Source organism: Anoplopoma fimbria, chromosome 3 (assembly GCF_027596085.1).
Source record: "Anoplopoma fimbria isolate UVic2021 breed Golden Eagle Sablefish chromosome 3, Afim_UVic_2022, whole genome shotgun sequence".
In the NCBI taxonomy this organism is placed as follows: Eukaryota; Metazoa; Chordata; class Actinopteri; order Perciformes; family Anoplopomatidae; genus Anoplopoma; species Anoplopoma fimbria.
In genome coordinates this window covers 11,970,212-11,992,510 of record NC_072451.1, presented here as the reverse complement: position 1 = coordinate 11,992,510, position 22,299 = coordinate 11,970,212, and the positions used below count along the sequence as shown (strand labels likewise).

Genomic DNA, 22,299 nt, shown 5'->3' with positions numbered 1-22,299 from the left:
CTGAGAGCGGCATATGGAGCCAGCCAGACCTCATCAGGAACACGCTTAACCATTCAAATTGGCGGCATAAATCTCCCAGGTACCCAGAATTCCACGTCAATTTGGGGTTATATATGTAGATCATTAGGCCTTTCTCTTCCCCTCAGGCCACTGGGCACTTCGCAGAAAAAGCCCATGTCCCCACATCACGCTCTCCAAAAACAATTACCGCCATGACTGCATTCTCTAAGGCAGCACAAGAAAGAAGGGGGGGAAGGATTTTAATTTTGTCCCATCGAGAATGTCACTCCTCAGGGCAATACCATTAATTAAGAATGTATTTGAAGATATGTAGAGGCTATCTGCATAGAATACCAATTACACTGTACAGTCCATAAAACACAATGGCACAATTCACTACTCCTGGTCATCAAGTGTAGGTTAATACTGAGGAAACGCAATCACAATTAAATTATTATTATTTCATGATCTTATAATGGTTACCGCATATTGTCAAGAGCTACTGCAGATCAAAAGGAAACAAAATAGTTTAAATAACCCTGTGGCAGACATTTACACAATTATGTTATGTTTATGAACATGTGCTTGTAAATCAGGGTGCTGGACTTGACAGATGATTTGGAGAATACTGTGTTTCAGTCAATAGGCAGTCACAGTACATTGCAGCCTGGTAGAGCTCATGCAGCAGGTAATCAGTAATCAGACTCTGGCGTTATTGTGAAACCATGGCTTTCTTATTTGAACTGTAGTAGTGTCAGTCCTTTTTATTCAGATTTTCTTTGTGGTAAATACGGCTTCGCTCTGTGTTATGATCTCTATTTTCATCCACCCACTCCCCTGTTACTGTCCCACTCACTGAATTTTTTGTATGTACATGCATACTTGTATAAATCTGATTAGAAACCTAGTTTCCCCTATACATAGCCAAAACACTGGAGTGTCACAGGAGAGATTTACCTGGGGAAACCAGTTTGCTCTAATCCCCACAGAAACCAGTTTACTATACTCAACTATCCCAATTACAGACGCTGGCTTTTTCAATTATCCTGGTCACTTTGACTGGGTTTCTTGTTTATATGACATTAAATAAGCTTCCAGGAGAGAGTGTAGCACAGTTTCTTTAAGCGGGCACTGATTGATTGAAAATAATCTCTACTGCTCTATAATAGTTGGAGTAAAAGATGATGAGGGTAGCTAATCCAGCATTATCAAACAATTACTAGTACAAAGGAAAAATTATTGATGCAAGTTAACAGCCAACAAAACTAACATGACTGGGTTTAGTCATTCACAGCTGGAGCTTGGGCACACAGTGAGTTGGAGTTGCTGCTACTTCAGTTTGGCACTTCATGTGTAAACCTGGATCTACATATGAAGTCAATATACAAGCTTCCATGGAGATGACACAAAGAAAGTGAGTTGTATTGGCCCTCAGGAGCTTCGTTTCTAGTGTCATCCTACCCTGTTTTGGCAAAGTTTGTCCAGTAGGTCATGACCACGGCACTGAGCATCACATCATTCTTGGAGAAGTTGCAGGGAAACAGCTCTGTTGGACCAATCATCGGTAGCCCAAACACATATGGGATCTCATCTCCATGTGCTGCGTCTGCCCACGGTGGTACCTAATGAGCAGCAGAGGAATCAAATAAGATCAGTATTATTACATTTAGGTGACAGATACAGGACACTGAAAGGCAATATTTTTTGCACACAGTGGGTATTGTGACTATAGACAGAGACATAGACAGATCAACGTAGCTGGAAAAATACAATACTTTGAAAGCGGAAATTAGATTAGTTTTTAATATTATTTTGCCTACCATATCCGGCACATTATTCAATGTATTACTGTGAGAGACGACATAGGAAAAGAAAGAATGGCACGGATAGAAGAGAGCGGCTTTTAGCTGAATTTTAAATGAAACTGTTGAAATACATGTGAAAATGTGTGGGTTTAATCAACACTCCTCTCTTTCTTTCAGGACTGCTCAATTAGTCATCGTAGCTTTGTGTAAGCAAACACTTAATATGCAGAAATTAGTTATACAAGTAAAACTAGGTAGACTTGGAAAGCCCAGCTTAGTCAGTTAAAATCATGTAATTGGAATAAAATCAGACCGTGTTCTGTGCCACAAAGTGCTGTACCTATTTACCGTCTGGTAAGCTGAATTCATGTCACGAAGCAATTAGGTTCTGTGCTGTAAATAATCAGAAGAAGATTTCTACCCAAATCTGACACAAAGAAGCCTATTCTATAACTGTGAGTGAATGCGGCTATAGGCTGTCTGCTTTTTAGTGATGGTTTCATTGTTTTATAGAAATGATAGAAAATCGAATTGTGTACAATATTTCTGTTAGTAAATTTAAAGCCTCAAGGTGTGTTCAAGCTGAAGAACATTTCAGGGGCAGTGCAACTGTATACAAAACTGTATGCAAAATGATGCGGGTTTGCTCCACATGGTGCACACTGAGGCAAAGATATGCCTGCATGAGGTGAAAATATTTTAACTTCAGAGTGGAGAAAAAATAGGATGAACTAGATTTCCTGGTTAATTCTGAACAAAGTCTGAACAAAGAAACACATAAACTGTCCATGTTAGCTGGACAGGGAAAGCATCCGTACAGTGCTGTACAGAACAGTTTTCTTTCTGTTCAATTTAAAAGTGTGCGAATCCCAATTCAGAGCACTTTTATGATTGAGAGATGTGTGCAGAAACAGTGTTTACCTGTAGGGTAATCGGAGGGTGGGTGCTACAGTTCCATAATGACGCAGTTTGATTCATTGATATATAAAATGGTGCGATTAATAGTATTACATAAATCTTAGATTATGGCTTTGTATGGTTTTCTTTGTGAGCAGTAACTGAAAGCTTTACCCAAGGACACAAAGAACAAGTCAACAGTATTGTGATTTTTTTATCATAAAATTGACAATCCATAAAGTAGATGTAGCATTACCCAGATACTCACCTGTTCTGTCTGACAGTGGTGGTAGAAGGCATAGAAGTATGTCGGAGACCCGAAGCTGGAGTGCAGGTCAGCTGTTGCGACAGCCGGTGCCACCCACTGGTGATCGGTGAAAAGGGCCAGCAGTGTTTTCCGGCGGGTCTCTGGGTTGTGCCTGTCGGCCCAGTCTGTGTACATGAACTTGATGGTTTCTCGGAGGATGTCTTTCCCCTCTGGGTAGCCATACAGGTCATCCACAAAGCTGGACACGGCGTAGTCAAAGTCGTTAGCCTGAACACCGTTTTCGTTGTCCACGATAAGCTCCACAAACTTAAGGCCCTCGCCCTGGTTAACTCCCAGCATGATATCATAGTTGAGGAATTCACCTTGAAAGAGATGGTGCAGAATGGTTGTTAAAAGTATAAATATATAAGGTAAGAACATTGTTAGAAATTGCTGTCTCTTAAGCAAAGTAAAGTGATACCTTGCTCCATGAGTATCTGAGGGTCATCAGGTATAACATCTCCATCAATAACAGGTCCAAAGGCAATGTGGTAGCGGGCTGGCTGGATGTCCTGATCCACCAGCTCCTTGTAATGTTTCCTCTGAAGGCACCCCACCAGCTCCACAGTGTCCTCCAGGTTACAGCCCACCTTACGGGCCAGCATCCGGGCATACTTGGCTGGCTGAAAACTTACAGCCCAGCTGGACAGAGCTGTGCCGCTCTGGGCGATGGCCCTCTGGAACAGACCTGGAGACAAAAATACAGAGCAGGAAACAAAGCAACATATTGTTATTCTGGAATATTTGCTATTACATAAAAATAACTTACAACGCATAATTTGAGGAAATCAGGCAGGCAGTCGAGATGAAGTAAAGATAAAGTGGAGTATTAGGACTGAAAAAAAACTTCCTTTAGAGGCAAGGTGCTAGAAATATTCATCTTACCTTGATAAACTTAATAAGGTATATATATTTCACACATATCAGTTTCTGAAAAGTCTGCTTGGTTGAAAGGTAAAATCGATGATATTCTTCCACATCGTTGCACTGGATGACAATTTCAAAATTCAAGATGTCAAGATTCCGGATTAACATTACTGTCATCCATACAATTCACTGGGCAAGTCCACATCAGAACGAAAGAAGGTTGCATCCAGCACACAAGTTTTAATAAAACAATGCTAAAACCATAATTTGTTAGCCTCATCTGTGAAGAGGCTCATAATGCATCGGTCACAAAAAAAAGGTACATTTCTCTACAGAAAAGTTAAAGACAACATGGTAAAGCTTGTTAATTAACCCGAGTGCATTGCTTTGTTATTCACCTGTATTTACTTTTCAAAAATAAAAATGAAAACTTGCAAAATTATGATATTAAAAACCCTAAATATTTTCAAGCAAACAACTTCTAGCTGATCAGAATTATAAAACCTCAGCTAAGGACGAGGTAACTTTCCAATTTGTCTTGTATAGCTCTATAATCAAAATAATTTTCCTACAAATTATTTAATGTGAGTCTGTCATGCAGAAAAAAAAAACTTCTATAGGCCCAGTCCATATATAGATGGATTCTTTATTTGTCCATGTGGGGAAATTGTTTATCAGCACAATAACAAGGCTTGTCTGTTCTTAAAAAACATCAGGTAATGAAGAAAGTAGAGTTAAAAAAGAGAACACATCTAATTTTGAATAACCAGTTCAGTATGAAATGTGTCTAAACGGAGACAAGACTGAGATAATTGTCTTTGAACCACAGAAAGAAGGACAGAAGGTTGGCTCTCACCTGACTCCCTGTCTCTCATGAATAAGTCATATCAAGTCATAAGCCTTAGCGTTACCCTGGACTCTGGATTTAAATTACAATAGCCACAGCAAATTTCAAACATCATCAGTTTAATACCACCTAAAAAAAGTCAGAGGAATAATGTCCAGACACAACCTAGTAAGGCTTACCCGCTTACACGTTCATTTCCAGAAGATTGGATTACTACAATGGTCTGTTAACATGGCTTTGAAAAAAGCTCTTCATCAAGTCAACGAATGAAAAATAACAAACCATATTACACCAGTGTGAAAATCCATACACAAGCAACTAGTCAGAGAATTGCTAACAAAACCTTGCTGCTATGTGCTTGTGCCATAAGAACCTTTGAGGACCTCTGGGACATCTGGGACTGGCTAACAGTAACACAACGAAGTGAAGCAGTTTTTTTGAATCGTGTAAAACACAGACCTGGAATTATTTCCCAGGTGATATTAGACAAGCCATGGCTGACCCCATTTAAGTCAAAGCGAGTAACATTTCTATATTACCGTGCAATGGCTTAAAACAAATAGTTTAAGCTTAGCTTTTAAATACCCTTTATTTAAACCGGATGGAGGGGTTTTGTCTGTACTTTTAATTGTAAATGTTTTATCTTTATTTGTATCATTCTGTTAAGCATTCTGAATTGCCCCTCATATGAAATGTGTAATACAAATAAAGCTGCCTGCCTTGTCAGTCATGAGAACCTCACCTGTCGGGTCATACTAAATTTGTTTAAATCTGCAAATTGAAATAGTTCCATACAAATGTACTATTTCCTGCTGTTTGAGTGATGTTTTCTAAAAATGACAGAGCTTAGCTGTTTGATGAAATGACTAATGTTTTCTTAGGAATACAATCTTTTCAGTAGCCTTTTTAAATCTGCACAGGGAATCAGTGAGCTTTGGGCTGAGAGCCACAGACAGGGTAAGGAAGTCAGATGCATTGTTGGTTTTAGTGTTAAAGAATAACACCAGCCTTTTCCTTGAAATAACTTAAAGTCCTCAGGAACCTAACTTTCTTTCCATGTGCTCTGTCACACAAACATTTAAAACCCTTTCATTCCTTTACTTAATGTTACACCTGATTCTTTACATGAAGTAGCATTTAATTGAATATTACCTAGTTAGATTTTGTTGTTATGAGATTCGTTGAATGTAAAATTGAGTGTGTGTCTTTAAAACAAGATTATGACCTGTCCAGCTGCCTCCTAGTCATCATAGTGCATTCACACCAAGCGTGCTCGGAGCAGTTTGGAGACAGCCCGTTCCTTCACGAGTTCCTCCAAAAGCCACTCCCCCAAAATATGCAACAGCAATTGATTCATTAATTGCTATAAGGATGTAAAGAGGATTTCAAGAAACATACCAAAAATGTTTCTGATGAAGATTACCAACCCTAGGATGGAAAAGCATGTTTTCTCCAAACCATCACCAAAACTACAACGTTTATCATATCCAGAAACTGTAAAAACTGCCATAAGCGAAACATTTTCATCTTGTCCTCTAACACATTATGTGTGACGAACGCTTCCAGAAAACAAGATTTTTCCAACATTGGTTACACTTAGAAAAACGTTGGAAGTATAGATTCCATTGTTATATTGTATATGTTGCAGTGTAAATCAAGTACACAGTGAGAAAAATGTGACAGGAGCAAAGAACAGCCTGAAACTGCTTGGGGTTCAGAGGGTTCACACATATGTACGAAAAAACAATATGAATAATAATAACAGAGTCAGCAAAACTAACCCGTGTTGGGTTTACTCTAAACCAAGCACTCACGAGGTCACACACTACTGATGGCACATAAAGTACTGCGTGCATACTTAAATATTCATGAAGGTCCCACGTGAACTCAAGATTTTTACCTTTGGTGGAGTTGCTCCAGCGGTTGCCCTCGGAGTAGTGAGACAGTGTGAGCAGGTTGACACAGGAAGCCCCAGCGCCAGAGCCAAACACAGTGATACGTAATGGGTCGCCGCCAAAGGCTGCAATGTTCTCACTGGTCCAGCGCAGAGCCTGGATCTGGTCCAGCAAGCCGTAATTCCCTTTGGCGGCCTGGTCTCCTGTACTCAGGAATCCTGTAAGAGAGGACAAAGAACAGAGGAGATGTTGGTTGTAGTCTTCTTTTCTATGCTATTAGTGTCTCAAGCAGAGGGATTCAGTACCAATGATTATTACTTCACCCATCTAACAACTGATATAAATGTCATTTAATTTCAAAGAATTGTAACCATTACATATCATGTATGCCATTCCGTTTCCCGGTAGGAGAGGGGAATGGTTTTTCATCATTGAAAGCAAGAGAGGTTGTAATGGTGCTACCCAAACTTCTCAAATGAACAAATTAATGCTAAGATTCCTGTAAGAAGCCCTGCACACTTTGACATAGAAGTTCACAGCCAATGAATTATTAATTTGAGAAATAAATATACAAGTAAGGTACAAAAGAAGAGCTTTCCCAAGCGAACTCAACTCTTTAAAAAATGATAAGTTGTTACATATTAATCCTAGTGAAAAAGACAGCAGATGAAGAGTGACAGGAGTGGATGTATAGTCATGAGTCAAGTGCTGCTAGATATTTTTCTCGCTGTAATGTTGTTTTTATGGAAGTGCTCTGTAAGAGCATCAGACCACATAACTATGTAACTATGTATCTGTGTAATTATCAGAAGCTGTACCCTGTGAGTTTACATTTTGCTTTTGTATTGTTACCACAAGGCCAACATGGATAGATGAGAGGAAAGAAGACATGATTTAAATGTGTATGACAACTCGTTCTCACTGCTAACTCAAACACTGAGGCTTGGCCAGTGGCCCTCGGCATCTGATACCAGCGCACTGAGGCCCTCTTAAGTGTCTTTATTGCTTTCAACTTACTCCAATGTAAAGCTGACAATGAGACAAAAATAGAAGGACAGTTCAGTTTACTTAGTTATTCAGGCAGGTTCAAAACTGGGAGATCATTCACACGGGCAAACAAATCCAAAAAGGGGCAGGCAGGGTGGAAACAGGCAGAACAGATACAGGAATCAGAATAACGCTGGAGAGCTTGGCAGTAACACACAATCTGGCAGGGATCAAGTGCTAGTGGACGGATATAAACAGTGAGAGACCAATGACAGAATGGGCTGCAGGTGAGGGGAATGAGTGATTACTTGGTGTGAGTGGCAGGAGAGTTAATGAAACCAGGCCGGCCATATCAAAACAATCTATAACATGGTGGGATTTGTGACAAAACCTCACAACAAAATAAACCTTCATCCAAAACTCACACTAGAGGGGAACCTGGAGCGTCATAATTTGAAGCATAGGGCCAGTTGGCAATCATATTCAGATAAAAAGTTAGTAATATTAAATCATTCGTGGAAGTTTTATTTTACTCATTTGTTTTGAATTTTTCTTTATAAAATGAAAAAAAAGATAGGTCAGGTACACAACAACTTTTTTTTGTGTCACTTATTTTCAAAAATCTACTTTGTAAACAACTAATTATAAATGCCCCTTGATAACAAGGCACATTTCTCCTTCGTACAAGGAAAACCAAAATGCCTGGCCGTTTGATCATTTGCTGCAATAAAACAAGAGTTATTGCCCCTAGAGCTACTTAAAGTGCGGATACGCTAAATATAACACAGGCAGGCTCATTTTGGAGAGAGACATACCTAAATCTATGATCCAACCTCAAATAGAACTTACAAAGGGATGATGAAATAGAGTCATGTGTCACGAAAACAGCTATTTGTTTGTTTAGGCTAAAATGGATTTGTTCTTCCGAAGCAAGGAGATAAAGAATTGTATGCATGTACTGCAGAAAAGTAATAACTTCTATAATCCTCTCAATTAGCCCAAACAACTTAGATGTTGTAAGTCAGTTCCGTTTTCTATTTTCAGAGAAAAAAACATGTAAGCATACAGTAATGAAGATTCTTCAGCATCTAACCATCACCTGTAACCATGCATAATTACAGTTTTAATAATAATATCAGATATTGGTCATAGAGACATATATACATGAAATGTATCCTCTGCATTTCACCCATTCTGAGGAGCAGTGGGCTACTGAGAAGCGTCCGGGGAGCAACTTGGGGTTCAGTGTCTTGCTCAAGAGCACGGCAACATGTGAAACGTATAGGCCAGGGATCGAACCAGCCACCTTACAGCTGCAGGATGAGCACCCTACCCCATAATCCTTAACATATCAGTATCATGACATCCTCAGTGACGGGCACAGCAGGGATGACAGTATGTGTGAAAACGGAGGCTTGTCAGGAGAAAAGAAGGTATTAAGTGAAAAATGTTACTGGTGGTTTCGAGGGATAATTCTGGTTATTACAACCTATTCATTGTTGTAGTTTGCATTGGTTATGATAACAATGTACCCAACAAAGCAATCAGAACTGAAAAGTCAGTTTGGGAAAGAGCAGTCAGACCATCAAACAGGTGTAAACAAGCCGAAAGTTAAGTCAGATTACTGTTAAAAAAACACATAAAAAGAAACTACGGTAAGTATGAAAGGTCAGAGTTGAACAGATGTTAACAGTTGGGAATTTATTTTGTCATTCACCTCAGTTTCCTCTTTCTGATAATCTTGCTATCCTGTGGGGCTTAGAGACCTGTCCCACTTGTGCTTCTCTCCAAATCAAAACGTATAAGCAGTGTCGCTGTGTTCCCCGATTCTGAGCACTGGGAGCACAACTTTACCAAACACCCGTTATCTACAAAAAAAGACCCACGTTCTGATTAACAGGACTAAACTGCAACTTAATGCAACCAGTAATAAAAATATATATAATCATTCATGGTTTGAATGTACTGTCTTTTACCTGGGCTGATGTAATACATTAGCATGCATTACATGTAATTCTATATGCAAGTCATTCCTCTCCATCCCAGCATCAGTCTTACTCCCCCCCCACCTCCATCGATACCTCCATCTATTACCCCTGTCTAGTTAAACCTCTCAGGTACTCAGTGCGGTTGCATAAAGATCCAGTGCCGGCGAGATATGCATGTTCTAATGAGACAAGACCCCTCAAGTGTACCCACAGGAGAGGTCTGCCTTTTAGAGCAGTTTCATGTCCACTGCCAGTCCCTCTCCCTCTGATTTCAATGTTAAAAGCTCCATTACGGGAGTCCCCCACACCCACCCACCAACCCCACCCCAGAACCTTCCTCCTCAGATATTTCCTCTGTAGTCCACTTTCATGTTCTTACTCTCACAGCCGTCCCACTCCTCGGCTAAGTGGAGAGCTCATAAGCCAGTGTCAGTCAACACTACAGTTCATTTCCACAGAGATGTATCCAGGCTGCATGTACAGAGACACCTGGAGTAGAGCCTCAGAGGAGGGACATGCTCCTGTAAGAGGCTGCAGAGAGGAATGATGTCACCAATGCTCTTTGAAGAAAAGTGTATGGTGAGCCATCATGGGTGAATGCTCAACACATGGGATACAGGGATTGTTCATTGAAATAGCATATCATATCTTATAAATCCAAATACATTTATATTACACACTGATATAGATCAATATGTCTATTATGAGATTTTTTTTTCATGATAGCACATTAAATTGTGATTATAGTAACCATAGTACATATATTATGCTCATAATGTTCATAATTGATAATGGTATACAGAGTCCTTTGAATGATACCTAAAGGTCAACTTCATCTGTGTTCTGTTCTAGTGTTTTCACATTGGAACGCCCACAAACTCTGCTGTTAGCAAAAAGCAGTGACAGTGGCCAATCATTAGGGTCATCGTTAGCTGTGCTAAGTTTGGAAATAACTGAAAGGCTAAGTTTGGATTTTTTGATGAGGGGTTATACGAATGCTCCTTTGTTCTGTGAGTTTTCTGTCAATGAAGTCTGGTGGCTTTAAAGAGAAAGATATAATGGCTTCAGTTCCCAATCAGAAAGGGCTGTGCAAATATGAAGAAGCAAATGTATTCCGTCCTGATGTCATCAGTTTACAGTTCAGCCTCCTGCTTTACATAAGCACTCTGAGGTGCTTCACACATACAATACTATATACAGTTTGTGTAGGCTCCCTCACATACACACACCGTCTCGCCGACAGCCGCTGATGGGCACATCCCTCGCCCAACTGTTTAATTGAGTTCATTCCTCTTTCTATTCCCTTTCCACTGGCTTATTTATTTATTTGTGTGCTTCTTGATCAAAGCCTAATCGTGTGGAAGCAACAGCAGCCATCTACAAGAAAGATTTTAATTGATTCAATTTAGCTGCAGTGCAGGGATGGGCTGGCAATCACAAAGAGCGAGGCAGGGAGAATGATTAGTTGGCCAAACAGTGGTGGGGCAGCAGGGCAGGAACCCCCACCCTCTTTGTTCTCACACACACACACACACACACACACACACACACACACACACACACACACACACACACACACACACACACACACACACACACACACACACACACGCGCACGCGCAAACAAAGCACAATGCATGTTTGATTTGGAATATCTGATGATGTCACACTCATGTTCCTTAACCCTTATTCTAATTTCAGTCTTATCTTAATTCTGATCTGAAAACTCAAACCGCAGAACCAACAAATGAATGAGACACTGTACCAACAAAATGGACACAGTTTTGAGGATTTCCTTCATTTTTTATATTCTTGGGAGACATTTAGTCCTTAATGAAATACATGGATTGACATACACAGACACTGGCACATAAAGCACAGGAGCATTGGCTGCTTTGCTGAAACTAAAGAAAAGCTGCAGTTCTGAGCCGGTTGGCCCTCTCACTTACAGTACTGCTCTGCTCTGTTAGCCTTGGTAATGCAGCAGTATAGAAGAGATGATTTACAGATTTGCTGAAGCTTGGCTCTTACAGTAACAGTGAGTAGATGTGGTAGTAAAGCTGCCTTGAATGATAAGATACAGCCTACATGCATGGAGTCACCCAACTACTGCTGACACCCACTCCAACATCCCTGTCATGGGAAGCACATCATACCTGAACCCATATGTCATTTCAAATAGCTCCAGGTTATTGTTGGCTTCATAATGAAGACCACCTCATAATGGTACACAGACATCCTGTACAGCACGCTATTGTTTCATAGTTAGGATTACCACACAGGTATCCACGGGAACAGTATGACTAGACAAAACAAGTTCATTAAAGCACAGAGAGGGCGGCTTTCCTAACTTCTGATTCACAAACAGTTTATGTGTCAGGAAGAACTGAATGAGGATCATGCTCCAGTTACTGTTTTCCTTTATAAGGGCCTGTGAGTGTTTGAAAAGTCTGCTCTTCCTCTGTATCAAGTTAGAATAAATACATTGATTGCCTTTGTTCACATGAAGTAAACCATTTATGTAGACACACTGTACATTCAGTGTAAACTCATAGATGATCAACGTTCTCCAGTTTTAAGTACAAAGAATCCGATTTATTGATGTATTTGAATGAGAAGAAGAGTGTTAGATATTAAAACTAAGGCAAAGCAATTACGATTTGTACTGTTATTTCCATTTCCTTAGCTTATAATATGATTAATAAATGATATGTTCTTTAATAACCATAGTATTAGGAACAGGTCTAACAAAATGAGAGGAGGGAGATTTTATTTTTTTCATTTCAAGCAGAAACTCAACATGGTTTTCAGTATTAATAGACAAAATGTTGAGAATGAATATGAAATACTATGTTGAGAATAAAGTAAAAAATAGTATGAGTGGAAGCATAAGTGGAAGTCAAAATGTTGCAAATAAAGTTTAAATGAATTTGAAGTTGAAAATGTAATCAGACAAACTGGGAAAAATACACATAGAACTTTTGAGAATAGATTACTAGCGGTAGTGCAAATACTACAAATTAAACGTTATTCAACTTCATTCTTGAATGCAAGATGTAAAATGCTTGACCCCAATGCTCTTCCATACTGTAAAGAGCAAAGAAAAGAAAAACTAAATTTGTAGAGATTTAGTTTTTAATCAATTGACAAAATGCATTACGATGGTCAATGTCTCCATCTGTTGAGCCCTTGTTATAGTTTGTCCTGGAGAGATAAATCTCCTCAACATGCCAGAACTTTCTGCAGTATGACTTTCTCAGTTTGATTGCATTTGGAGCACTTTGAGGAGGAGGCACTGACTAATGGACAATGAATGAACATGAAAAATAATAAGAATAGAAGACACTGACCAGGAACAGATTAAAGAAGTTCAAACAAATCCAATAATAGAAATGAAAAGAAACATGTCTATTAATGTTTCAAAGGAACAAAGTCTTCCGTGCCGTGCTGTAAATGTTTTTTATCAGCCCTTCAGCTACTATGAGGCCTGACTCTGTTTCCCTCCCCAGTGTAAGATAGATCATACATGTCTATGTCTAAGGTTTGGCTAAAAGCCGCCGTCAGTGATCACTGAGACAGCGATACGGCAGCTCGGCCTCTAAGCTCCTCGGGATGACAATATTAAGGTGAACCCTGATCCAGGAATCCAGCTTTTATCCCCACTATATCAGTCCAACCAGAGAGAGACCGCTGGACGACCAGAAAGATGGGATTTTTTATACTTCGTTCTCTGCACACATCTATTTCTCACTGTCATGGTCTGTATATCATAATCCTCCCTCTGTTCACTCTCTCTCTTTCACTATCTGTCCTTTTGACTCTCAAGACAGACAGAATAGGACAGAACAGCAGAATAAAATGAGAGAGAGCAGACACACCATCACTGAAGCAGGTAAACTGTAGCAGCGCTGAAATGATAGGCAAATTCAGACAGACAACGAAGAGGAAGTAGGAGTGGAAGATAAAGAGGAGTTTGCAGCTAGATTAACAAGCACACAGGGAAAAAGACGAAGCTGGAGGAGACAAAGACAGGGAGAGGAAAGAAGAGACAGAGACTGAAAAAAAAGATTTAACGACGGCTACGTGTTCTAAATGATGAATGATTTATGGATATTTCCTCCTGTTTCAGTCCCTGTAGACAAATGTCCGAGGTAGCAGTGTTAAACTGCTTATCGATCTGATCTGATACTGACAATTCAGTTTATTAAATATGATTTAATTATGCCTAAATATTCCCCCAAAGAATATGGGTGATGATGAAATATTTCAAAGGGCATTGGAATACAGTTTTGAGAACTTTCAAGTTGATATGGAGAACAACAGTTGGAGCTGTGATTCTGGCCACCCGATGGATGTAAGTGCAATATTCACACCCTTTGAGCTCCATCTCCTGAGGGAAATAGTTGCTTGTCACTATCTTCCTTTTTCCTCCCAGTTAAAGGTTTGTTTTAGGGGAGTTTTTCCTCTGCTGATGTGAGGGTCCCTGGACAGAGGATGTAGCATGTGTACAGATAAAAAGCCCTCTGAGGCAAATTTGTGATTTTGAGCTAAATAAACGAAATTGAATTGAATTGAATTGAATACGTCTGCGGTCTATTTGTGACGTTCAGTATAAAAGACTATATGCTCATGACCTCACTATCTACAGCACACTCTCCCCACTCCTTCCTGCCCCACAGTCTGGTTATATACGTGAAACAAATGGTGCAACAGCAGCTCCAAATATTTACAGTGCCTCATCTATATCTGCTCCCTCCATACAACAACCCAGAAGACAACGCTACGCCAAGGGCAACCAGCTGGGGAATATGCTGATGAGGCACAACGCATTTCTCACTGAAAATAATGAACGCCGAGCTGCAGGATTTTCACTCATTCAACCTTTGTTTAGACAGCACTGGGGACAAATGCAGAGCAAACTCATGTTTTCAGGTGTGCCCTGTTTGCATGGTAATATGAAGAAATTATATATGTTTACTGTGATAGTAACCTAAGCTGTTGCTATTTAGCCCTTCTGAGGCCTATTGCATAATTAAATCCATTTTTATTTAACTTTTCGGCCACAGCCGTCAGCTCCAAAAACCTGCTGTTACCAAACACCAGAAAGAAACAGTTAATTCAATTCAATTACATTTATTTTATACAGCCCAAAATCACAAATCACTTTTAGATGTAAAGGGATGAAAAGTATTTTTGTTTTACAAGAAAAGACACAGCTACAGTGACATATTGCAACACAAATATAAATTATCTTAACTGTCTCCTAACAGAGAAACAGGGCTGTTTCAATGCTTAACTGTACAAATAGCTAATAGTTGCACTGCACTTTTGGCCACACAACAGTCAACATGTCACAGGGCGCTAACACCTTGTCATTAGATCATTGGTTCAGGGGTGCTTTGTTAAAGTTCCCATGAAACGGCGATTGATTCATATTAATATGGTTCCTGTTAAATGTGTGCTAGGCCCCCCGACATTCCAGATTGACTGTAGCTACTAACTCCACATGGAGACTTCTTACCACCACTATCGTATACGCATTGGTTTCACCGATGATTCTGACAGCAGAAAATATCACCATTCACCTAGAACCCAATACAGATAAACACACTGTTTGTTAAATGCAGACTGCCAGATGAATGTGTCTCGGGAACAGACACACACACATACACTCAACTGAAAAGACAAAATGTCTGAGTCATTTTGTCTTTTCAATACACAAACCGATGCAGTCACAGAGACAGCCGACGTGCGTTTGTGAATGCGAGTGTGATTGTTTGCATTTGCATTTGAAAGGCACTACTTATCTTCAGCAAGTAAACCGCCGCCACGGAAGTTAAATGTCCATTTAAATAATACAACCAGAGAGAGCGATAAGGCCCCAGCACACACCTTCAGAGACTGATTAATATGTGTGTGTGTGTGTGTTTGTGTGCGAGTGTGTTGAGGGTATTTGTTAAAGCGATCAGATGCTCGTCATTCAAACTCTGTCATTATAATCCTTATTATAAATCATCAGGAATCCTACTACAGAATATGTAAAGATAGGACCGATCAGAGTCAAGCTAAACATAAACAGGGATCTGGTTAAAATAGCATGTGACAGAGTGAGTCAGGGGTGATGGTAAATATTCTGTTCTTCAGCTGATTTAACAAGCAACGACACGTGACAACATCCCAGTGAAACACAGCTATCCATCCCTCCATCCCTCCATCCATCCATCCTCCCATCACTTTCCTTCTAACATCTCTGCTTCCTTGTCTATCAAACCTTCCCTCCTCCCCTCCCTCCCCTCTCCTCCTGGTGCAAATCAAATTACACTGTCATCTTCAAAAATGGAATGAGCTGCCGTTCATATTTCTTGTACTGCACAAACACAAACATGTGTTAATTTGTGTCGCTGCCCTAACAGATTTGCCTGTTAGGGCAGGCTGGTATAGATTACCTCCTTCTGCCGGGTTGACGGCAGTGAAGTAGTGGGGAGGATGTCTCTGTGTGGGTGTGGATGTGATTAAACTGTTACTCAAGCTATTGCAGCCTTGTGGAGTGAATACAAAGTCCGTAATTAAGAAAATGCAAAAAATTATTTATTTTTAATGCCTTATTGACATCCGCTATGGCTCAAGAGTGAAAAAAAAAGTCAGACTGAACAAATAAACTACTTGACAAGCAAACAAATGATTAAATGATGAATGATTAAATCAAGAGAGGCAAAATAGAATGTGTGCTTTGTTTGAGACGGCTTTTTACAGATGTTGATAACATAAAGTTTAAGATAATTGTGCCACTTTGAGTTAAAAAAATAATTAATTGAAATTCACTTACTGAGTAGCTTTAAGTTACCTATCAGTGGGTTATATACAAGTCCAAACTGAGAATACCACATCGACATCATCCAGGTTGTTTTTAGACAAATGATATTTCTACCTTTTTGTACGACTTGACAGTTTCTCCAAAGCCATACATCTATTTACACCTGGTAAGTTATACCCATAACCAGTAAACTGATCTTTATGTTTAGAATTGGTGGACTGCTCCTTTAGGCCTCAGCTCAGTTGACCCTCAGCTGTATGGGAGACCTTTGAGTGAATAGTGATATCCACTGCAAACACACAAACTTTACTTGTTTTTTCTTTAGCCACTTCATTGTCTTTACAAGTGGTTCAACATTTTATTACAAATCACATATCATTAATATGTTTGCTGACCATTCTGCAAAGCATGTTTTTCATTTTTACATATATCCTTGCAGCCATATTCTGCCATTCTTTAAATATGGAATAAGTTAGTTTGTTAGTATTTGAAACTTGCTTGAGATGGATGATCTATCACCATGAACATTGTGTCTGGATTTAGTCTTGTCAAAGTTATGTTGAGATTTAAAATTATGAGAGCTTTCTTTGTCGGTTGACCAATGTGATCTCATCTCTACTCGTCATAATTTGCTGCTAGGGTAGAAGCTGCTTCTAGTGTCACTATCATGACGGCAGCCTTTTGTGTAGTGTCTGAACTCTAATGGTTTATGGGTAACTTTGTGAAACAGTTGCGGTTCTGGCAGCTTAGCCCATCTGCAAACCGAGAGGAGACTGATCCTTCATTGTTGCTGTTGTTGTTTATATCTGCATGATTACTTTGAGAGCTGGGTAAGTAACAAAAGCCTCCTCTATAGACCCTATGAGATTAGGTCAAACTGGCATTTGGCCGTCAAAACATTGGAGGAGCCATGTATGGGTAATGCAGTTGCCTCAAAGTAAAAGTTGTAACAATACAACAGTGTTACTTTGCTTAAACATAATAAAAAGGAGACACAAGAAACACATTTTGATTATGTGTGGAAGAGGGAAATAAAAGTACAAAGTGAGCAAAAACAAGAAAAAATAATTTGGTAAGTTATTTATGTTTGTAATAATGTCTTCTAGAAAATAAAAGAAAAAGATTAAGAGGGAGACAACAGAGACAAAGCTGGGCAGGATGAGAGGAGGTGAGGCTGTGGTACTTCTCTACAGGATGAGAGGAAAGCACACTTCCACAGGAAGAATACAGTGTGTGTGTGCTTTTATTATAAGTAGTCTTAATTTCTTCTTTCGTTACTCTGCTTACTACTGTGATTATATGAATCATTTATGTCATATACATTGAATGTGTTGTATCTCTGTTATGCTGTTCATTCTGTACACATGACATCTATTGCATTCTGTCCATCCTGGGAGAAGGATCCCTCCTCTGTCGTTCTCCCATAAGTTTCTTCCTTTTTTCTCCCTGTTAAAGGGGTTTTTTAGGGGAGTTTTTCCTGTGCCGATGTGAGGGAAGGACAGAGGATGTCGCATGTGTACAGATTGTAAAGCCCTCTGAGGCAAATTTGTAATTTGTGATTCTGGGCTATACAAAATAAACTGAATTGAATTGAGTTGAGTTGAGTTGAATTGTGTGTGTGTGTGTGTGTGTGTGTGTGTGTGTGTGTGTGTGTGTGTGTGTGTGTGTGTGTGTGTGTGTGTGTGTGTGTGTGTGTGTGTGTGTGTGGAGAAGTGTGCTTGTTTATGTGTGCGTGCATGTACTATGTCCCGATGTAAATGGTTAAGCAGCTTCCTTTCTTAGCACAGCAACATTATTAGCATGTAGGCATGACTGCACCTCACTGAGTGAGAGAAAACAGAGTGAGAAAAACCAAACCAACATTTTAGTGAGACAGCAGAGAGAGACAGAGAACGAGAGAGAACGAGGAGTGTGAGAGGTAGATGACAATGTGAGAAAAGGAGTGTGGGAGGTGCTGAGAGGGGGGAGAAAAGGGAGGCAGGAAGGAAGAGGACACTCAGAATAGAAAGTGGCATTTCAGAAAAACATGCATAGGAAGTGAAGTCAAAGATAGCTCTGACACATACTGTCCTTTAGATGGGTAATAAAATAAAGATGGGCAGCACAAAGATGGACAGAGATAGAGAGAATGAAAGAACAATGCAGCCATTTTAAGACCAAAAGGCTTTGGTGAAAAAGGTACATGAATGTTGACGTTTCTGAACTAAACATACATTTCATATCAGCCTTCATATCAGAAACACATATTGCCACCTGGTTAAGTTTAGGAAACAAACAACAATCGCCTTAGTGGACTTTCTTGCGTCAACTTTGGCTTATGGTTTCACATGGGACTAAAACATCTGTCTCCTGGGTGAAAGTCCTCTAGTTTTTGAACCGCCCACCACCCCTCCTACCTTCTCTTTGTGGAATGTATTGCTTCTTTGACCCTTATGGTACCATGACATTTTCAAAATAATGGTTGTTTGATATATCACGTGACTTTCTCTGACCAAATGCAAAGTAAGTCCACATTCAATGTATTCCTGTTTTGCAGAAATATACAGTCTCACTTTGATTTATAAGAAACATTAATCTCTAAATGCTTGGTTGGATGACTAGGGCTTTTATGTGTGAAAAAAAAGTTCTGATTAGTTTTAGTTTATGGTTATCATATCCATGATACGATGCAAAATCACAGGAAGAAAAGGCACAGCTATCTATAGCTAGCAATAAGTATAAAACCAACAATGGATAAACAAAAATAATCATGTGGGAACCTTTAAATTGTATACAACAAATAATCCACCTAACACTGTAAGTGTGTAGTTCTGACTTAATATAAACAAAGTACATATAAATATTAGCTGTAGCATTCCAGACTGAAAGGTCCACACCCTGTTAAGATGAATATTCTCAAGTAAACACGGAATGCTACACTACTCTGATATTAAAATGCTGAAATAATAAGTATAGTCAGCTCCCATCCTAATGCATTCCTATCAGCACTGGTTCTCAGAACCCCATAAGGGTCAGACTCTAACGGCATGTTGCTAAAATCTTGAGGCGAGGTGGCTTTCAGATATGCATGTCTTTTATAAGAGCAGCATAAGCCGCTTAGTGCTTTTACAGAGAAGGCACTCAGATGGATGCAGAGCCAGCTGTGCATCACCAGCCGTTGTGCTCAGCCACAGCAGAGCGGAGAGGGCACTGAACATGTTATCCATATCTTAAATGAGTTGAGTGAGAAACTCCAGGAAAAGATAGGGAGGAAGAAAAAAAAATAAACCTTCAATACTGAAATTGGCCTCTGCTGTTCGTTCCTCTCTCCATCAGCCCAGAGGTGTCACTGCACTTCATTTGCATTAATTCAGTCCGAGTAACAGCTGATGGAGATCTCAGGGGGGACTCTGGACCACAAGAGACAGAGAGGCGCTGATATGCAGTGAGACGTATCACTACATTCACTGAGGGGTTGTACTTTTATATACTGAAATGTAAGCTATTTCCACTCTACTTAAATATTTATACTTTATACTACTATACAACTTTATATTTTGACCACACTATAGGCCATATTGTTCTTTTTACTTCACTTCATGTTTTTGTCTGCTCCAGTTTCTTTGTAGATAAGTTACAAAACACATGATCAGAATATTCCTTGCTATACCATAGATGAGGACGCTCCACAACACTAAATAAAAGTAAGAGGAATCTGCTCCACCTTGATGAGCTACAACCAAAGACTAAACACTGAAATGCTGCGAACTCGTTAATGCATCAACACTAGATATATACAGCACAATATTACAACACTCTATACTTGAGCATTAGCAAGATGAGAATTGAAGTACATTGTGAAAAGCTTGTGCTGCTTTTTTACCTTAGAGTGTTTGGTTTGTCTGTTCTGGGCTACTGTAGAAACATGGAGGTGCAACATGGACTCAATGAAAAGCCTGCTCTCTATGTAGATATGAAGGGCTCATTCTAAGCCAAAGAAAACACAACGGTTCTCTGTACAAGGTGATTATACATTAGTTATGAATATTACATTTCATTTCTGAATGCTACACCCTGTCCTTTAATGTCTCCACATCTCTGCCCTCTCCTCCCGCTCACTAATTATATATGTTGTTTGCATCAACATACAACAATACTTCCCAAAGCAACAAGGCAAAAGATCAACATTTGACATCAAATCCTTTTCTCTCCTTGTGCTGTGCGGCCACCCACACATACAGTCAGGCATGATTCAACTCCTTTTCCTTCCTCCTGTAATTTGTGCACAAGGACATTCACACTTCAGGAAGTGAATTCCCAGCAGCCACTCTGGCTGGAAGAACAAGTTCATGCACACAGAGATTAGCAGAGAAGCATCGCAGCCCTCTAAACACACTGGTATAGTATATACGTGCGCACAGTGACACACACACAGACAACGCGCGCACACACACACACACACACAAATACACACACACTCACATAAGCACTGGTCCCAGTCGCCTGATTGGTAGCTGGAGAAAAGGTTACTTGTCCAGATGGAACACTCTGCTCTTTTCTCTCCTTTTCTTTTTGTCAATTTGTGTGAGTCTGAATAAAGGTTAGCATCGCTGAGGCACTTCTCGTTGGCCGTTTCTTTTCTCCTTTTTTTTGTTATTCTTTGGCCTCAGACCTCACTAGTGTTTCTCCAGTGAGAATCTAATTTAAGGCAAATACAGAGGGTAATGGAAAGCAATGCAGAGCCAAGTATCCAAATGTGAGTAAATTAGCAACTTGCATGCTGCTTGGTAATGATGTTGATGGACTTCCACATCTTGAAAAAAGAAAAAGGGTATTTTATAAAAAGAAAAGAGTGACCAAATTATGTTTGAAATGAGTGAGCAGGTGCATTCAACACTAAGTAGTTTATGTACACTCGCTCTGAAGTACGCTATAAAGTTAAAGTTGAGGTGCCATCCTATAACTTCATTTAGCTATGAGAATGCCATCCATACATGATGTAGCACACATCTCAGTCAGCTTCATCATTGCATTCAAAAGAAGAGGAACTCTCTTCATCCTCCTTCACGTACACACATACATTTACTGTGAGCTGAACTATTCCACCGTTGTGAGTCTGTGTCATGTGTTGGTGGCTCTGTTTTTTTTTACTGTGGTGACATATGTCATTAGCATATCTATTAGCAGAAACGTATTATAATGATCATAACTATGTTATCATAAGTGTATAATCACCTGAAACAAATAATTTGTTTTTTGTTATAATGAGTCCTTCATATTGATAAAGGAGCAGGTACAGCTGGGTGTTTTTTAGCTCTGACACAAGTGGCTTTAATTCTATTAATATATTAATAGTTAAACAGGATGTTCTCATACAGTGTTCTATACTTACGGAAAATAATATAAATGGTAAATGGACTGTGCTTATATAGTGCTTTTTTTAGTCTTCCGAACACTCAAAGTGCTTTTACATTACATATTCACACCCATTCATACACTGATGACAGGGGCTACCATGCAAGGTGCCACCTGCCCATCTAACTAATATTCATACAACATCCACACACCGATGGCACGCCTTCGGGAGCAACTTGGGGTTAAGTGTCTTGCCCATGATCCTCTGATTGGAGGACGAACCTGCTCTCCACTGAGCCACACCCGCCCTGTGTGCTGTATGTAAATTGTTTCCTGTGAAAAGACTGTGTGCATGTAACGAGCGGATATTAAAGCTAGGGTGGGCGATTTTGGAGAAAACAGCCGTTGAGATTCCGTCGCGTGCTCTCTGACCTCTCCCTACCACGCTACCTGCTGTAGCTCCTCCCACCGAACGTCAGTTATGCGCGTTCATGTGAATTCAGTTACATTGATAGGAAGACGAAACACCTCTTTTTTTCGCTGTCTTAGTGGTGTTAG

The 22,299-nt window shown here is 39.7% G+C and overlaps 1 protein-coding gene across 3 annotated transcripts in view; it reads right to left on the bottom strand.

The window, feature by feature from the left end:
* The window catches only part of nlgn1 (neuroligin 1), a 277,347-nt gene that overhangs the window by 5,407 nt on the left and 249,641 nt on the right, over nucleotides 1-22,299 (bottom strand). For all 3 annotated transcript variants that reach the window (XM_054624195.1, XM_054624197.1, XM_054624196.1), the window contains 4 exons: nucleotides 6,651-6,836; nucleotides 3,431-3,697; nucleotides 2,971-3,332; nucleotides 1,462-1,622 (listed from right to left, as the gene is read on the bottom strand). In XM_054624195.1, the coding sequence (XP_054480170.1) occupies nucleotides 1,462-1,622; nucleotides 2,971-3,332; nucleotides 3,431-3,697; nucleotides 6,651-6,836 (976 nt within the window). The remainder of the gene's footprint in view (nucleotides 1-1,461; nucleotides 1,623-2,970; nucleotides 3,333-3,430; nucleotides 3,698-6,650; nucleotides 6,837-22,299) is intronic.